The sequence below is a fragment of the Zerene cesonia genome, chromosome 26 (genome assembly GCF_012273895.1).
Source record: "Zerene cesonia ecotype Mississippi chromosome 26, Zerene_cesonia_1.1, whole genome shotgun sequence".
NCBI lineage: Eukaryota > Metazoa > Arthropoda > Insecta > Lepidoptera > Pieridae > Zerene > Zerene cesonia.
Window position 1 is genome coordinate 6137343 of NC_052127.1, and position 20731 is coordinate 6158073.

General features: G+C 32.6%; 3 protein-coding genes across 3 annotated transcripts in view; 2 read left to right on the plus strand and 1 right to left on the minus strand.

Moving 5' to 3' along the window:
* Positions 1–6670: 6670 nt before the first annotated feature.
* On the plus strand, positions 6671–8975 carry LOC119836978. The gene is made up of 3 exons (XM_038362453.1): positions 6671–6753; positions 8405–8531; positions 8836–8975. The coding sequence occupies exons 1-3, from the start codon at positions 6709–6711 to the stop codon at positions 8958–8960; spliced, it is 297 nt and encodes a 98-aa protein (XP_038218381.1). The 5' UTR covers positions 6671–6708; the 3' UTR covers positions 8961–8975.
* Positions 8976–9610: 635 nt separating this feature from the next.
* Positions 9611–13920, minus strand: LOC119837073 (nucleolar protein 9). The gene is made up of 7 exons (XM_038362565.1): positions 13647–13920; positions 12545–13370; positions 12082–12235; positions 11556–11684; positions 11120–11284; positions 10606–10761; positions 9611–9854 (listed from the first exon to the last, which is right to left on the minus strand). Exons 1-7 carry the CDS (start codon positions 13843–13845, stop codon positions 9615–9617), a joined length of 1869 nt encoding a protein of 622 aa, XP_038218493.1. The 5' UTR covers positions 13846–13920; the 3' UTR covers positions 9611–9614.
* A 3150-nt stretch (positions 13921–17070) lies between these two features.
* Positions 17071–20731, plus strand: part of LOC119837061 (band 4.1-like protein 3) — a 16710-nt gene continuing 13049 nt past the window's right edge. Inside the window, exon 1 of the mRNA XM_038362550.1 lies at positions 17071–17239. The gene's annotated coding sequence lies outside the window, so the exon portion shown is untranslated. The remainder of the gene's footprint in view (positions 17240–20731) is intronic.

Below are 20731 nucleotides of genomic sequence, written 5' to 3' on the forward strand. Positions count from 1 at the left end.
ATCAAAAAGTACTAAGATAGCACAAAACCTTTTTAATAAACATACACATAGTTAAGAAATTATTAAACTTAAAAAATTCTTCTTGTTGTATTATGATAAATTAATTCACAAATTGATATTACTTTTTATTTATATTTTTTGTATTGTAATTATTAATCCATTGTTATTTGCAATTAAGACGAATGTAAAGATACTTCTAAATTTTTCGTTTGATAAAAATAAAATACACACAAAAAACATAACCCATCATCTATCGCAGTCGGGTGAAAAAAAAACAGTACATGTATGTATAAACATATAAATATACGTAATTCAGTGTGTTAAAATTTAATCTATACATGACGCTGATATTTTTGCGTGCATTTCTGTTGTATATTTTAAAATTGCAATATCTGTGTTTTATTTTTATACATTTTTGGTATTTATATGAAAAACTGTTTTATCGGCCTAGATTCTCAGACTTAAATGATGACGTGGAAGATATTGTAGTATATTGATTTTTTTTAATATATAATAGAAACTTATATGTTGTGTTATTGCATTAATTTCTATTTCTTTACGTTAGATTTTTAATATAAACGCTTATCAGTTTTATATTATTGTAAATAATTTATTTGTTTAATATAAATGTGCAATATTAGAATAGTGTGAATATGTTTGAATTTAAGTTTATTTATATTTAAGATAAGACCATTCCGAGTCGCTCTGGCTATTAAATTATTGAAATAAATGATGTTAGATAAAATAATTGTAGTTTTATTTACTCCATGATGAATCGTTGTGTAACTTTATTTCTATTATACAGATAACAGATAATTTAATATCTCCTATGTAACTATGAAATCATACATAATAAATAATAGTCTTAACAATAGTATCTATATAAATATATATAATATATAAATTTAAATAATAGTATCTATATAAATAAATCTTCAAGATGCTCCTTGAAAAATATTGGGTTTAACTTGTTTGTTTAACAAAAAACATGTAAAGTCTGTTGGTTAAACTTTTTATAAGGATTTTATATGAGGTTTTTTATTATTTTGATTTAAGAATCAGTAAGATAAGAGTTTTGGATGAAATGTCTGTGCAATTGGTCAAATATAAATATAACAATTTGTTTGTACGAAACTTGGTATAGAGATAGATTATAGTCTGGATTAGCAGCTAGGCTATTTCTTACCTGGGTACGTCAAGAGATATTTTAATATTATAAACACATTTTAATAGGTCAAAAAGACAAATCATTGAACCAAACTTATGCACATAAAACCGCAGAAATACGTATTTTAGCGGAAAACATAAAATCTTAGGTACCTGGTCATTATAATTCAAAGGTCAAGGATTTATACCGAACGTGATATAATGCAATTATCCTTTGAACATGTAAGCAGATACAGCTCTAGTATAAATATATAATAATTATGGCATATTTATGCGATCAGTCTTTATATTTTTGTAAATTTCACTTTATTTAAAGTAAATCCATGAAATCATTATAATATATAGAAATTCCCCGTATACTCAAAGTACTTATAACATATATTGCATACAGTATATGAGGATATAAGTTCATTGTTCTATCTTATATTTCAATTTAAAATTATTACCTCCAACCTCCAATACACACAATATAATTTTATTATAATTGTAATTGAATTATAAAACGGATAAAAAGTCTATCAAACATTCAAATCATATTAGATGAAGACCATCTTATAAACAATGTAAACTATTCATTTTAAAGTCCGGTAAACAATTAATCGAGCAAAACACCAATGGTAATCGTTTATTTAAATTATAGTTCCATGTAACATGGGAAATATTTAATTGCTAGTGTTATTTAAACGAGTAGTTCATAGGTATATTTCATAATTAAACACAACATATTATTTCAAATCACTCATAGGACACCTACCTACTAGTCCTATATATAGGTGTCCTATGAGTAAAGCTTAACATTTATTTACTTAATTAGACTTCTTATATAAGCACTTTTTAATCGTCATAACATAGCTTATACTACCACTCGTTCGGAAATAAGTTTCTACAGAAAGGAGACATCAATAAACTCTGTTGTTGTTTTAAAAATAATATCAATTTTACATTTTCATTCTCCATGATATGTTATATGTACATAACATGATGGCAAAGAACTGTCCTGTGGTTCTTAAGATGCTTCTATTAAAAAGTGGATCCACACAGCGATTATACGAGTCGACGTATCGTTTGAATATTTAATCGAAAGAGGATTTTGTTTTCCTTTTTTTTTTCATAAAAATCGTTTCAACCAGTACAAAGTTATGAGGTAACAAACAAAACAATGCAGTCAAGTTTCCTCCTCAAAAATCCTCCTTTTGTGACGTCGGTTGATAGTAAAAGCCAACGTTGGGCTGATAAACCCTCTACGCAAAAGTTTAAACACACAATAACACATCCACACTAATCCCAGTAGCTACTTGTTTCTCTTAGTGTTAGATAGCCCATTTATTGAGGAAGGCTATAGGCTATATATCTACCACAGGCGAAGCCGGGGCGGACAGCTAGTAAATTATAATAGCACTATTGTACATAATGTTTTACGAGATTTTAACATTCCATGACGTAATAAGTCTTTCAGTATTTTATTGACGTCAAAGCACTCCTACCCTTTGGTCCGGACCAAAGTCTCGACCTTTAAACATCTCTTTGTATTTCAAAGAACGACAGGTGACCGCAAAGTATGCCTTCAGGGGTCCACTGTTCTGAAATCTTGAAAATGGGCGCAGAACTGATTTAAAATTATTTTGCTTTTCTTCTGACACGAATGTATTTAAATGTTTCGAGCCAGTAGTTACAATAATATATTTTTTATAATATAAATATGAAAGTAACAGGATAAACTCAAACCCTATATTTAAGGAATTAAAGAGTAATTTCACATGTAATATATTACTAACCATAAATTAAGAACTGTAATATATAACCTACTCAAGTATTATTAAAGATTTAGATGTAGTAGTTTCAGCGTGATTGATGGACAAACATCCAAACAAACAAACTCATATTTATAATATTAGTGTGTTAATTATTAAAGAATTAATTTGTTGATATAACTATACTATCGTAGAATTTTGTATAACTGTCAAAAAATTTAAAGTACTGTTGCTTAATTTACGTACTTTCCTATGATGATCAGCCCATATATGTTTCCACTGCTGGGACACAAGCCTCCTTTGAGGGTTCAGGCCATAATCCACCACAATGGACAAGTGCGGGTTGGCACATGTCACAAGTCGTCGAACTTTTAATTCTTGGACATGCCGGTTTCCTCACAATGTTTTCTTTTCATCGTTTTTAAGAAGAGGCGATGTTATACACATGTGCAGATAAATTGAAAATTCAATTTATTTCCTGCACGCTCGCCCCGGTCTCGAACTCGACTTATCGATTTTGAAGTACGAGGTTCTCACCACTGAGCCACCACAGCTTTTAAGTAGCTTAGAGTTAATATAATAAGTAATTGACTACTTCTTGCTCCATAGACGAATGTTTTTAATCATTTCGTCTTGCAATATACGTCTATAAGAGATTGGGAAATTGTTTACAAAGCGATTTAACACATACTACGCGAAGAAGCCACGATCGGAAAATTACATTTTATCTACTGGTATATACGTGGCTATAGTAATAATTAATGTTGAAAAATGCGTTTGTTTGAACGCTCTAATCTCATTAATTACTGGAACTATAAAAGAGTCATTCATCGTTGGATGAATGACTTTTTTTATAGTACGTGATCCCTTTTATGGGTACGTGATCCCTGAATGCTATAGGCTATGTACCACAGGCGGAATCCGGGCGGAGGACTCGGTCATAATATAACAAGCTTAGGTAAATAACATACATTTATGACCGTTTTAATTTAACGTCCACCAGTTCTCTTTGAATATCAAAACAACGTGATAGCAAAGCTTTATGCCCGTAGGCGTCTGTCATCTGTCAACGTTGAGAGTCGAGACAACTAAAGGGAGCCGTGACATTTGTGAAAGATATTTTGATCAAAAACTGCTTGAAATAGAACGGTTGGCCGCAAGATGTCGCTGTATGCGAAGTTAAAGGAAAAACAAATTGAATTTGTAGATTTCTCTGAAATTTTCTGAAACCTTTTAGGGTTATTTTGTTTGCTGATAGATTGAAGGATTAAATAAAAATAGTTAATTAATCAGTTTGCATGATCAATAAATAAAGCAAATTTATAATTAAGTCAAAATTTAATATATTTAGGGAATTAAGATCCACGGTGTATTTTATTAGATAGAGTCTGAAGAAGAGCTCCGAAAACAATATTTTATATGAAATGTTATTAAATAGTAATCATCATCATCATCATCATCAGCCCTTATATCTTCCCACTGCTGGGACACAGGCCTCCTATGAGGGTTCAGGCCATAATCCACCACGCTGGCCAAGTGCGGGTTGGCAGATGTCACATGTCGTCGAACTTTTTGATTCTCGGATATACCGGTTTCCTCACGATGTTTTCCTTCACCGTTTTAAGCAGTGGTGATATTATCTACATGCGCAGATAAATTGAAAAATCAATTTATTTCCTGCACGCTCACCCGGTCTCCAACCCCGACTTATCGATTTTGAAGTCCGAGGTTCTCACCACTGAGCCACCACTGCTTTTATAAATATATAATTGCAAATAGTAATAGCTTAATATTTTAATTGTTTAAGATAGTAATGTAATGAGAAAAAACAGTCGGCAGTTTAGTCCTTTTAGTAAGATTATGTTCTTTGCTATTCTATGTCAAAATCTAAAAAAATAAAAAACTATATGTCCACACATTCTGATCGTGTTTTAATATTGTAATTTTCGCATTCTCGTTTCATTATTTTTAATTTATTTTAAAATTAAACACACTTTACAGTTAATATAATATCACAGATAATAAAAATATTACGTTTAATACTAAAGATAATACATAAAACCAATTATAGCGTGACATTTGAGATCGATTTTAATCCCGAAAAAGCTGTCCAAGTTCCGAATGTCGTCGTCAAATGCAATCTCGGTGTAGTGGGTCGGTGACGGGCGATGATTAAGCCGAGAGTGTCGCCTGCTTTAAGGACTTTTGTGCTGTGGCCGCGGCGTGGACATTGGTGCATACGCGTTGGGTTATATTGAGATATTTTTTTTTACCTTAAGACATTATCAAATAACGTTTCCAAACAAAATATACAACTTAATAAAAAAATTATTTGTGTCTTCTTCCTTTTCCATGGTTCGGGTTGATATAATTTTTAGTAACGAGATATTTTTATAATATTGGGGGATCAGCTTATTTTTTGACCGCCTCCTTGGTACAGTGGTTAATGCGTGAGCGTAGAACCGACGGGTCTTGGGTTCGATTCCCAGTGGGGACGCACAAAAAAAAAAATGTCTCGGTCTGGCAGGACACAGAAGGCTGATCACCTACTTGTCCCTAAAGAAAATCGATCAATGAAACGGATGTACATCATCTGCCCCATACCCTACTAGGGGACACGGGACTTCACTTTTTAAATTATTTTTTATTCATTGCTTCTTGGTACAGTGGTTAACGCGTGAGCGTAGAACATTAAGAATATTTTTAGATGTTTGTTAAGCTTAAAACATTAATTAGAATAAAAGAAAATATTTTGGCAGCTTTTCTACGCCTACCATATCGAACTTTACGTCATTCCGCCAAATTCCAAAAATGTGGTCACCACGAAATGTAATTTGGCTCTTTCGTAGAGAGGCTTGCAGCGAGGCGCCGAGGATTGCACTAATTGATTCATGCTATTGACGTGTTTGACCAATACTTTGGAGTTTTGAGGGTAGACGGATATTTGGTGGAATATTTTCTTTATATGATACTAGCTCTGCCCCGCGGTTTCATCTACGTGATTCATGATGTTATATAGCCTTCGGCAATAATTATAATAATAAATTCGAACCAGTAGATCCTGAGATCAGCTCATTCAGAAAAAATGTACGGCACCTTGTTGTTGGGTTGATGGTAAGCTCTACCACTGCCCAACTGGAGAATAAAAGAAAGAATTGGCAAGGATAAGGAAAAGGATACGGGCCTCCGTAAGGATTGTTGTACATTTCTCGAGTAAGGTATAGGAAGTAACCGATTATAACATTGGATGTATGACACATAGTGCTCTTGTTATTTAAAAGAATCACTGTGAATAAACATTGGTGTGTTCTACTTTGTATTTTGTAGAAAGTCTGTCAAATGTTTTGTTGCTTAAAGTGCGCGAAACTTGTACGTATATAACTGAATGAGAGAAACCTGATATTGATGATAAATAAACAATGATTAAATCCACTGAAAATGCATCATGTGTTAAATAAAATCAAATAGATACATACTTAACCACCTGTTTTTATTACAATTATTGATAAATTCGTGTCTTTCAGGTAATGAAAATGTATAATATCTACAATAAATCTTTCACATTAGAGAAAGTCAGTGCAGTTATTTTGTACTTTAGTTGACATAAGCCTTTAAAATAACATAGAAATATAGATGATGTGTTTCCCTGTACAGATACGACAAATTACACTTGAAATACGTATATCTCACCTACAAGGATAATGTTTAATAAATATTTAATAAGCAGAGCTAAGTGGAATGAGCCAAACAGGTTGACTGACTCGTTTTGAGTCATGGTTCGCAATCATCCATGATTCTTCTCATAAGGTGTACAACTCACGCCATGAATTCTGTTGTAAGTTGTTTATTTATTTGCTTTTTTAGCTTTAAGTTTATTAATTTACTTAGTTCGTGATGAAAGTTAGTGTTTGAATGATTTTGAAATAGTTTTAAAAGTGATTTCTAAATGTAGTGTTTTTTATGTGGTTGTGTTTACTGTTTAAAGTGGAATATGAATTTTAGTGTATTTTTGCAATGAGAGACTGAAAGATGAGAGTTGAAAATATAGTTATATGTACGCGACAATATTCCTAATATAGGAATAGGTCTATATTATTGTCCTAGCTATAGGAAATAGGAAATTATTGTCTTAGTTATCTAGGTCAATAACTGATTTTCCAAAAAAAAAGCCGTAAAAACCAGTCTACTCCCAATAAACAGTAAAAAGTCTAGTAAAAAGACAGGAGCAGTTATGAGAATTTATCGAAAGTTAAGGATTTTTCTGAATATAAAATGTCATTAGAATTGTTTGTGTATCGCCAGTAATTTAATTAGGTATTAGGTAATATCTAATAATTTGTAGGGGGGTGGACGGGGGATGCACTGGTAATTAATAGAGGGGGCAAGAAATAATTTTGGGGGCCATTGCCTAAAACCTGTTTTTAATGAAATATGATTAAAGGTATAAGTTTAATATATGCAGATTATTAGGAAGGTAAATAGCCAAATAGGTACTTTGGTACTCGGACTTCAAACCAAAGTGGATAGTCTGGTCTAGACAGTGCAAACATTTTTTTTTTCAACTATCTGCGCATTATACGCATCACCCCTGCTCCAAACGATAAAAGGAAAATATCGTGAGAAAACCAGCATGTCAATAAGCTCGACGATATGTGACGTTTACCAATCCTCATTTGACCAGCGTGGTCGATTATAGCTTGAACACTTATAGCCTGTTTCCCAGCAGCGAGAATAAATATAGGATTATGATGATGATATCAATTGGAGTATAAAACATTAATCCAGATAGATACAAATTATTTCAAAACATGTGCTCTTACTACGTTTTTCTTTAATCATTTGTAATTTCATTAATTATTTGTTTCTAAAGCGATTTTTTTCACATTATTAATTGCAATATAAACAAACTTCCTGTAACTTTACCTTCAAGTGACTCACGCGCATGGGCCGCGGTTTGTGATTTCATACGGAAGTATTTATTAGGTATTTGCCATATAAATAAAAATTAATTTCTAGTTAAAATTTAACAAACATTAAACATTTGCAAATTTTGTTTTTATTAGTATTTAACCATTCAGTGACAATATTTAACTTTATGACAAAAAAATATAATTAATTTTGTAGTTCATTTTGTCATATTTTTATTTATTCATTTTGTTTACATAAATATATTTGTCTATGTCTTTTGAATTATCTTATTTCAAAATATTGATTAAAAAAGTTAATTTTTAAGTTGTTGGTCCGTTTCCTTTTCTTTACACTTCCTAGTCCTTTCCCTTCCCGTTCCGTTCCCTCCATCAATTCCTTCCTTATCTCTAACCAGTAAAGTTGGAAATCCATTCCCAAGGCTTCCAGCACCTTGGGCGATTACCAATGTTTATGGGCGGTGCTGGTCGCTTACTATCGGGCGACCCGACCAGCCTCACCCAACTATCACATAAATTATCTCATATACCAAATATAAAATAATAAATTCGTGTTTTCAGACGGTACTCCTGTTAATCGCCTTGGTGGTGCTTGCCAGTGCAGCGCCGAGGGACTATGAGACCCACCCCGCGTATGTTGCGAGACGCTCGCCTCAGTATACTAAGGGTCAAACACCGGCTGTAAGGGGTAGGTTATTTAGCAAATGGTTTTGGTCTGTGTCCAAGATTAATAATTAATAAATTTAAATTCAAACCGGCGATTGAACAGGTATTGTTAACGAATATGTAGAAAGTCTTAACTTATTTAGAGTAAAATCTGTACATAGCATGTATTTTTGTTTGAAATTATAAAAATTTAAACTAATTGTTATCTTTTTTAGATTCGTTCTTCGTAATCTATATTCTAATAACTATGGGTGAAATAGCTTAGTGATGGATTGCCAGGATTTTACATCATAAAAAAAGAATTAAAAAAAACGTACTATTTCCAGGTGGCAACACGTCCAGCACGTCACTCCGCAAAGGCGAATACATGTGCGGTGATAAAATTTGTAAATTGCAACCAGGAGAAATACCAAAAGGCTGTAACGGAATGTGCCAGTATAGACTTAAATAAATGCATTTATTTTCATGTTATTTTATTCATGAATACCGTTGTTCCCTTTACAGTTCGGGTTGTACAAGATTTTCTAAGGTTTTCTTTGTCTTAAAGCATACATTTTATTTTTAATATAAAATAAACATAATGTTACATAAAATTTTAATACTTGCTTACTACTTTTATGAAAGCCACTTAATATTATAGTAAATGAATGAGAAAATAAATGCAACTCTTTGGATTTTCTTAAACTGTATGTTTGTTTTTGTAAAAAAATAATTTTTGGCTCTGAAGCTAAAATAAAACTTAAAAAGGGGAATGAAACTAATTATTATAGGAAAATAAATAGCAATCCCCTACCAATTTGAAGTCGCCAATCCCTTTTGTAGAGGCGTAAGGTCTAATGGTCGTAATCGACCTTACGCCTCTACAAATGTCCATGGGCGGTGGTAGCGCTTACCATCAGGCGAACCACCAACTCCTTTGCCGATGACGACATAAAAAGAAATTAAAATATAACACAATAAAATAAAACTGTCACCTGTTAATAACAAAGTCATTTTTCTAATAGTCCTTTAGTACGATATTTGAAAACTACATTTGAACCGACGATTGAAAAATAGCCCCAAGTCAATTAATAAAAACGAGGGTAGAATGAAAAGACCACAACATTTATTCACATTTATTATCACTTTTCAAATGGCTCTGCTCCCATTTCTTCTGAGATAGTTTAAACGCGGCGACGTCCAACTTGGCCGCAATCAATCGTCCACAAGCAGTGCTGTTTAGAAGATTACATTTTTCACTTAATTCCGCCATTATTTTAATTTTTTGCTCATCGGATGCCGCTTCGTATATTTTATCGAAAGCGCGGGAACCGTACTGCGACATCGCTAGCGTTTGGTAGCAGCCCTGTAAAGGAACGCATAGGGTCAAACAAAACACTTAAGTCGTGATCATTTATTATAGAATTTTCTTAATATATTTATTTATATCTCTACTAGCTGCACCCGGCAAACGCTGTTCTGCCTTACTCTTATCATTTAGGGGTGTGAAAAATAGATGTTAGCCGATTCTCAGACCTACCCAATATGCTTACCAAATTTCAGAGGAATCGGTCAAGCCGTTTCGGAGGAGTATAGAGACTAACATTGTGACACGAGAATTTTATATATAAGAAGATATATATAAAATTCTCGTGTCACAATGTTAGTAACCATACTCCTCTCAACCGGCTTGACCGATTTTCATGAAATTTTGTGTGCATATCGGGTAGGTCTAAATGATAAGAGAAAGGCAGAACAGTGGTTGCCGGGTAAGCTAGTATTATTATATATTATAGAAAAACATATAATTAAGCTTTTTTTATAATAATGAATAATCAAGGAATCGTTGAAGAAATATATATTTTTCCTAAATTGCTTTCAATTTCAACAAGAGAGCGATATAGGTTATATACCGTGATGCATCTTCTCAGTTCGATGGGAATTTTCTTTGTTACGCGGGCGAAGCCACGGGCGGAGAGCTAGTTCATTATACTTTGAACAGAACCCGACCCATCACAATTTTTTAACCACACCAAACAATGTCTACCACGCGCAACCGCTTTTTCCGCAGTCAGTTATAAAGTTACCAAATAAAAAAAAACAGATCAATATAATACCTTCAGCTTCCATATAAGTTTATCCCTCGCTTTTACACCAACAAACTGTCCCTTACAAAACGCATCCGCCACGTGGCAGCCTTTGGCCTCACTGAATATGTACAGAAGACTCTCCGTCTGCAACTCGAGCAGGCTTTGCACCGGTTTCGTAGGTCGCTGGAAACAAACAAACAAAAAATTACAAAAAAAAAAAAAATACAAAATAACTTGAAACTTTGAAAATTCCTTTGAACAACTGTTATTACAGAGTGTGTCCTAGACATGATTTAATAATGAAACCAAATGGCAGGCACCGGCTTTCAAATAAAAACAACCATCAAAATCGGTGCACCAACTTAAAAGGTAACAAACACAAAAATATAGTCGAATTATATTATCGAGTCGGTTTAAAAAGCATCATCAAAATCCGTTCACCCAGTCGAAAAATTGTGACGTAACAATACCAAAAAATTTAAACAGATAAATTAAAAATCTTCTCCTCATTGTGTAAGTCGGTTGAAACTAATAAAATTACCTGAAAATCAAGCAGAGTCTGCAATATAACGGAACCGTGTATGTGTATGAAGAATCCTTGAGTGGCCACCTCTATGTTGCCCCCGAGCGGCGCCAGGCGTAAGCATTGTATCGCAAAGTGCTTTTGATTCTCACCATCTGAGCAATTAAGGGCTTTCTCTAAATTCTGGAAAAAAAATTTTATTATGCACAAGATATACTCGGACAATGTCTGTTTAAAAAACAAATATACATGCATATTAAACCATCGATACCCTCTTAATATTTATTATGCCAGTTTAGAACATAGAGAAAAAGTAAATAAATTAAATATATTAAACATATGAAGATAATATAATATTTATTAGATCCCCAGTATATGTAATAGAAACTTAAAAGAAGATTGAATATAATAAGACAGTATACAAATCAACTAAGTGCGAATGAACAAGCAATACCTGCAAGAACTGAGTCTGTCTCGCTTTAATCCTCAAGCAGCCCTTAGCGAGGGCAACCAGCACGCCGGTGTTGCCACACGCTAAAAGCGCGTCGAATTTATCCGATAGCTCGTCGAACATTGGTTCAAACTAAAATAAAGAAAAAAATACACTCAATAAAATATTAAATAAAATTTATAACTACAACTTAACCTATACCACCAAATCTGCAAAATTACACCGAAATTATAAAAATCCGGTCAAGTGCGAGTCGGACTCTCTACACTGTGGCTTCTGTACATTATATATGACCGCGCCAACCTCGATTTTTTATTGTTTGTTGTTAGCAGCAACAAAAACACAACATCATCTCCGAAAATTTCAACCTAATTCTTGGTTTTTAAGATAATGTGGTGACAGATGGACAGATAGACAAACACCAAAGTCTACATTGAATAGGGTGCCGTTTCACCCTTTGGGTTTTAGTCAGTTAGAACAATATTTATCTTATTCTTTGTATTAAGGTGAGGGTAGAACAAAAAAGCACCTCTTCCTTTATGTGACAGTTGTCTATCAGCCGTTGGACGGTAAAGTTGAGCATTGGCATCGCAGCCAGCTGGCCCAGACGGTTGATGAAACAGCGCGCATATATTTGTGTGTATGTCTTTTTCTTGACCACAAACAGAGCCGCTTCCAAAAGCCTGGAATATGTGTAGAATAATAAATTGTACTGTTTTTAGAATGCAATTCAAATCGGAATAGGAACACATATGACTTTCCTAATTTATTGTTTTAATCATAATTATTATATTATATAAGGATAAAATATTCAATATGTAATAAGTGTTTTAAAAAATATATGATGTTTAAATTTTACATACATAAATCTATGTTTTAAAAAAGAGTAACACACTTCATTACCAGGATATGTATTATTGAATTAAAAATCTTCGATCATTACTACATACAAAAGTAAAGTTATTTCAATCATACTTAAAGTTATTACTCACCTGACAGCAGATTCAGATTCAAAAACGGGTGGCAACGGACTGGCCTCTGCACCATCTTCCTTTTTATCTTCTTTCTTTTCATCTGCACCATCCCCCGCCCATCCGTCTGGTGCAAAGCTTTCATCCAGCAACTTACCAACTAAGGACTTAGTTAACTTCTTATCTACGTTTTTGGCCGCATATAATAACACTTGCAATAGCCCAGACGTTAAATTCTGGTAAGGCATATCTTTAAACTGAGGCCACGATGACAATCTATTCGCAAATTCTGTGACGATCTCTTTGAAATCATCTGGTACAATTTTATATGTCATTTCAGTCAAATGTGGTGGAATGCCTTTCTTATCTTGTACGGTCTCTTTAAATAGGTTCACTTTAGGTTTTTCACCTGGCAGCAGAGTTATACCACTGAGACATTTCAATGCACTCCGTAAAATGTGATTTGCATATTGATCCCAGACGAAATCTTCCAGATTATTCAATGCATATTTACATATCTTCAAAGTGAATTCGCGGCATGCTGTGACATGTTCTTCTGTGTATTTCTCTTCTGTTTTTTGCTTCTTAGCAACTGGTTCATCGTCTATTTGCAAGTGTTCAGTGGCTCGTACACATGAGACACGTAACAGAGTTTCAACAACGTGACTGGAGAAGTTATCAGAACAGAGTTTTCGTAGCTCTGGTGATAGCACATCGAAGAATCTTTCAAGGTCTTCAGCTGACGCATAGGGAAGCAGCAGTTCTACGAGACGGCATCCTAGTTGATTGCCAACAACATTTATTTCTTCATCTTTTGTCCGCTCTAGTACATTTTTGACTAACGCTTCTGTAAATCCAAAAATAAAGTGTTAAGCTATTTTAATTCTTTTATAAATAATAAAGTCAGTTTTACTTCATTAAAACAGATCTCATCAAATATTATAAAAAAAACGTAGCTTTTATTTACCGGCTTTATCTGTACGCTGTAGATATGTAGCATAGTTTATAGGTTAAAATATTTTTCTACATAGTCAAGAAAAGAAATGCTTATCTCTCCAACTAAATATTCTTAATATTTATTATAAGTAGGAGCAAATTTTTGTAACATATTTACATCACTTACCTCTCTCATCTGGGTCTTGCACGCCTTGTTTTATAACATCTAAGATACCAACAAAATATTGGTACAATTCTTCGGGAATTTTTGTTCCGCGACCTAATTGTCCTTTCTTAGCGTATTTCTTGGCGTTGGAGATGAAATTCTTCCTTTTCTTACGTTGTCTTTTCTTATGTTCGTTGTTTTGTGGTTCTTCTTCACCCATTTTTAATTAATCTAAGCAATAACAATTTGTAAACACAAGGTTAAGTTGATACAAATTGAGGTTAAGCTGTCAAAATCACGCTGTCGACTGCATTAAATTTGAAGTTGACATTATGTATAGTATTGTAATTATGTATTTAATTTTTATTATTAAGATTACTTTAAACAAATTTAAAAGAAATGATAATCTATTTTAGTATTTTCAATATATTCTGTTTGTTACTCTCAATCCTCATATTGAGCATATAAAACAAAAGGAGATGAAACGTGACGCTCGAGCGCCGCTACTCAGATAACAGAATATTAGTTACTCTGTGGTAAGCTAACTTCATCAAAATACATTGTAAGGGGTTGGCCTGTGTTCATGAATGTGAAAAGTCATTCAGTACACGAATGGAGTAACTCAAACAGTAGTATAATCCAACTATATATAATGTACTCTGTGAATTTAGTATTCATATACATATGTGGTATAGTGTCCTATCTCCTAATATTTTACCCCTCGATTTTGATATATCTGTATTTCGTAACTAGAACCACAGAATAATAAGTACAAGTAGAGCTAGAACTACGTACACACACATATGCGTAATTTTGTTCTAACCCTCTTGTAGTACATAATATAATATGTTTTGAATACTATAATATTGACACTAATGTGAATGCTACGGTACATTCACAATAAAGGCAGAACGAAATAATTATGCATATATACCTGCTGGGGAATAAACATGTATAGAACTCATACTGTAAACACAGGATTTTTATAAAACAACTTAATATGTATGACATTACATCTATTTTTATATTTTCACAATTACGATGCTTATTGTATTAATTGAAATTGTAAGTAATAAGCACTCACTGTATTCATAACACAAATTTATTATATCGCGGAGTAAATATATAATAGAAGACAAAATTAAACAGCTATTAATACGATCACGGATTCCCATCAGTCGTGCCGAAGGCCCGTATCCTTTTCTTCACCATTCCTAGTCCATTTCTTTTTTCGCGTCATCAATCCTTATCCCTTCTCTTTTAAAGCGGGCAGCGCATTCGCAATAACTTCTGCGAATATTTATGGGCGGTGTTGATCGCTTACCAACAGGCAAATCATCTATGACATAAAAAATTGTATTTGATTTACATAGGTAGGTCTACTTAATATAAATTAAATAAAAAACGGAATTTGTGTTTCGTCGGCCCAGTGGCGGATTTACCAGCAGGCTGAGTAGGCCCGAGCCTAGGGCGGCAGATTTGGGGGCGGCAAATTTGGGGAACGAATTGAATTTTTTTTTCACCTCATAGAAATCAAAAAGATTCAAATTTTGTCGATGACTTTTCTTTCTCGCTTGTCATTGCACATTTCGGGAGTAGCAAACTTCCACTTGCATTGCAAAAATAATGTGTGAAATGACAATTGTTGAGGCAAGGGCGGCAAAAACTATTCAGCCTATACCCTGAAAATTTGTAAATCCGCCACTGCGTCGGCCCCAAAGTAACGTTAATTATTTTCGATCTTTCTAAGCTTTTCTTTTTTAATGGTTATTTGTAAAAATTATTTGAAATTGGAATATTTATTTATTTATTTTTATTTAATTTCAAATAACTAAGAATCATTTTGTTAGTAACAATTAATTCTTAAAAACTATATTAGTATATTATTATGTCATAATTGCTCTTTCTGGATTTATTACATTTTTGAATTTATATTATACAAGACGCTTCTCCCGGGTCCGTCCGGATACCAAGATTACAGTTTTATCCCAAGGGAGCATTTAATTGGGATAAAAATTATCCTATCACCCAAGTCAGCTCACCCTGTCTGTATACCTAATTTCATCAAAACACGTTCTGTAGTATCCTGTATCAGCGGGATTGATGTGCAAACATCCAAACAAAGAAACTTTCACATGTATAATATTAGTGTGGTAATTGGAATTTCCAATAATACGTAAATTCAAAAAAGTAATAAAAACACTATCATCGAAATTATCTCACGTGCTCATAGAGTAGATGTAGGGAGATTATTAATTATGGGGGATTCTTATCTGCATACTAATAAAATTTTTGAGTAGATATAGCATTGTTATCTGTGCTTATAGTATTATTACCGATAAATGGAGTAAAGTTTAAATCAAATCTGCTTGTGTTGTAGTGGGTGAAAATCACGCTATCACACTAATATTATAAATGTAAGGTTTGTTTGTTCGCATGTTTGTCCGCTAATCACGCTGAAACTACTGAACGGATTTCGAAATTAGGTATCTAGACAGAGGTTGACTTGGGTGCTAGGGTTAAATGCTCCCTTAGGGCGTCTAGTCGTACCTAAATGAGTCGGTTACATACAAACAAGTCAAGCTAATACAAGCGTTTTATATAGAAAAGTAGTCGACACTAAGATATAGGAGACAATAGTAAGTTGCAATGCACAGTTCGCATTATCTACTCATTAAAAGTGAATCCATTGTTCTATACAATTTTACATATATGGTCTGCCAATGATTTCACCTCCTAACCTATCTATGGAAATAATAATCTACTCTAATATTATAAAGAGGAAAGTTTTGTATTTCTGCATGTTTGTAATGTTTTAACGCAAAAACCACTGGACCGTTTCAAAAAGTTCTTTCGCAATAAAAAACTGAATGGCATCGCTAAGCGGGTGAAGCAGGGGCGAACAGCTAGTAGTTTATAAGACGTTATTTAATGAATATATTATTATTTAGTAATTTAATGTATAGACGATTTTGTCAATATATATTAAAAAGGTTATATAACTTTTTAGTTTTATAATGCTTGATGATAAAGAAAAATAATTATGTTTGTCCTATGTAGGTATTTGCGCCCAAACGTGCTAAAAGATGTTTTATTTATTTATTTTATTTCACAAAGAAACAGAATAATGTAGACCCTGACCTTCTAACTAGCGGTGAAATGTGTCTCGAAGGCTGTTTCTGCCAAATGTCGTGTTTAAATAAATAGTTTAAAAAATTATATTTTAACGTGCATGTTCTATTTTTAAATTTTCTTTTAATATTTTATTTGAAGTTAATCTATACCTATTCTTAATTTTATTTAGTGTAAAAATTTACGCATAGAAGAAATATGGAAGCTCACCGCTCAAGTCAGATTCAACTTTAAGCTGGACAGAGATAATGAAGTAGCGCCATCCCTGTCTAGATTCATGAATATTGTATTCCGTTCTCGTTGACTTGTTCCCAGTAGCCAGAGACTATGGACGGACGCATATAAATTCTAAGCTAGTTTTGCGCGCATTTACGGAGAAAGTGTGATGTAATTTCAAATTGTTTTTAACAATAACGTATAAAAAAAAACGGTGCAACAGTCAATGTGGAGTTTATAAGTGATTTGTGGCGTTCAAAATTAAGGTACGTTTATTACTTTTTGTTTAATAATGTTGATTGTCAAGTTCGTAAGGCGTTGACCGCGGATTCCCGCGTAACGCATTCTTGTTTTTTCATGCATTTTTCGGTACGAGCCTTGCGTTAAATAGCTTTTATTATTTAAATAAGTTACGAGTTGAGATTTATATGAATAATACTGGAAAAATATATAGATGGGTATATTTAATGTTTTATTCTTTATATCTTAAAGTAAATGCCTAATTTTAAATAATCGTACTTATTTTAGGCTACATTATAGAATTGAAGAAGGTATATTTAAAGATAAATAAACTACAGAATTACCAAGTTTTACGATAAATAAACATAAAAAAGTTCGTTTACACCGCTACGTATATATTTTGTTGATTATTTATAATATCTATGAAAATTTTAAGTTAATTTATTTTGATTGAAATGTTTCGACAATTTTCGAGGATTGAAGTGACGTAAATGTAATTTGCGTCTAATTACTCGTAATAATTTTAGGAGTAATAACGTCGACTTAAGTATTATGCAGTAAATTGCTTCATAACGCATATAATTTAATTTAACGTAAAATTCCTAGCTAGCTAACTTTATTTATTATTAGGTTAAATAAGGGGAATTTTTATGGTCAACTAATAAAAGCAATTCCAATAAGTCTGAAGGATACGAAGACGGCATGTTTGATTAAGCATATCATGTCATTAACCTTTAGAGTTTAGACATTCATAAGGGTCCCGCTGAGGGGACTCTATACATTTACTCGCTTTTTCTTGATGTGTAAAACAAATACTTTTTTCTAGTTTCTTTTTAAATAATATAATTCAATTTTAATATGTAAATGTGTTATTTTGCTCGAAAAATCATTAATAAAATTAAAAAAAAATCATTTATTGAACAAATTATAAATCACATAGAACATGAAACCCAGACTCCTAATATAGCTTTCACTGTGTTTCAGGAGTCTGTGTCTTCCCGATACAGTACATAAAGTTCAATTTAGACACAATAAAATGTAATTGCTGCTTCATACATATGAAATTTAAATTCTATAATTTAATATAAATTTATAATATTTAACAATTAACAATTTTAATAATTTACATTTTATCAATAAGTAATTCATATATTCATGAAATTAAACTACTACAACATTATTGCATTCATTTTCGTTGTAGAGCAAATATTCAAATAATAAACATCGTTATAGAAGTTGCCAATTGATGCCTTCTTATTCCGTTAAACCGTGAAATAGCGTAACCGATGTTTCTCAACTAACAACACACAAAACACGAGATGATGAATAGATCACTTTTTAAATTTAATCGATCAAGTTTTGGCTCCAATATTAAAAAATTACAATATCTTAACACATATTTTGATCGTCCTCGTAAGGATCTATTGGAAAACGAATAAAACCACGGCTGTTCTAAATAATTTTGATACCTATTATATTACATATAACCGCAGGTTTGTGGTGTCCTATACATACTAACTTTCTGCCCTCATTTTGGCATATTATATGCATATATTTATGAGACAAAAAATATACTCGATCATCACATAAGGTGATAGCAAATTACATTAACATACTAAACATGAAATTTAATTTCTCTCCATTTCCACTTATTATAAGCAGTGTTAAAACTAAACAATATAAGTGAAACTAGTCGAGTGAAACGGATGATGATTTAGTCTTGGTATTGTCAGTATATATTGCGTCGTGAAGCAATAATGGAAAGAATAATTATCTTGTGCTACTAAGTTAAAAACGCAAATTAAACTATAATTTTTCGAGGAGATGTAAACTAAAACCTCTTTTATAAATGGTTGTGGCATTTATAAAAGAGGACCCAAATTAGTACCATTAAGTATTCTGTGCTCATATTTTTTTGTCATAGTCGGAAATGGGGCTGGCGGGTTGCCTGATGGTAAGTACTCCTACCGCCCATGAACATTTGGAGAGGCGTAAGGTCACTTACAGACTTTACAAAGGAAAGCATTGACGAGAGGAATAAAGGAAAGGAATGAGAAGGGTAAGGAAAAGGGCCTCCGGCTCCCCCACTCATCGTACGAAACACAATAGCATTTCACGCCGTTTTTCTGTGGGGGTGTGGTACTTCCCCGGTGCGATCTGGCCCAATTCGTGCCGAAGCGTGCTCGACCCCCACATACAAAAGATGATAAATAGGATCTTAGGTCTCTGTTTACAGATATTCACCTAAGAATTAAGTTTAAGGTGTATACGACCTTACGTTTATAACGATAAGATATTATTTCCTTTATCTACTTTCTAGTCCTGTATGTTTACAGTACATTATGAAGTGTTGATTTTACCACAACATGCATTTCTGATAATCTTGTTATCTCTTTTAAGGAACACATTTCATCATAGTGTTGAAAACACACAATATTAATTACTTAATAAGGTATCGTATCAAAAACAACATACATTTTATCTGGTTATATTTATTTTCTGGTTGATTTATGTAAGTATGTTTATTATATGTAACATGTATATTTCAACGTCTTATAACTCAAAGACCTTTCTTTTTTTACTTAAATTGAATAGATATATAGAGTCCCCAAGCATCTTTGGATCGTCCGCAAACCGGCCTGATGACGTCACACAGGCGCGCTGCTGACCCACTTGGTAAAAGTTCTCTGACGACCCAATATTATTTTTTTGGTTTGCCTCTCTGGCACTGTGGTTATAGTTACGTATAACTGAATGGTTCCATTCGATAGACTACAATAAGCATCAGTTCTAAATACTTTAGTAGATAATTTAATGAAATTTTTAGAGCCGTTGATAAAGAAAAGAAAATAATATTTCATTGGTTGTTATATTATTTTGACATTTCAATACAGTCGAAAAACGAATAGAATGTTCGTTTATATGTATATTTTTAATATTAATATTTTATAAGTTTATTTCTACTTATGTTTTTTTTTCAGTTATACATACTAAGCTAAAACATCAACAATTAACCATCACCTTTTGACTCGACAGGTCATTTCTATGTCAAGTGGTCAATGCGGTCAAAATGACTCACGTTTTAACGATTTTAATAGTTTAGGATAATCTCTAGAAGTCGAGCTAGACATATAAAGTAAATATACTTGTTAAGCGATAATAAATAGACATATTTAATGCTTCTCTTGTCTCATTCGGGAATGATTAAAATTTTAAAATATGTCAGTGGATAAGCTCTTATAGACACCTCGTTACTAAAAATTGTTAGTAAAAACATAATTAAGGTACCCGAATTATTTTAATTTTTATATAAGCATGTTGTGTCAAAAACCTAAAAATAACAAACGTTGTGAACTTTGTAACTAGTTTTGTAGACCAAATAGAAATAAATAATAATAATAATAAATCATTTATTGCATAAAACATGATTAAGTAAGTAACTGTGAATAATATTATAATAGACCGCGTACGCGAAACACGTAACTTGGGAGTTGTATTTGACGAGAATCTTAGATTCG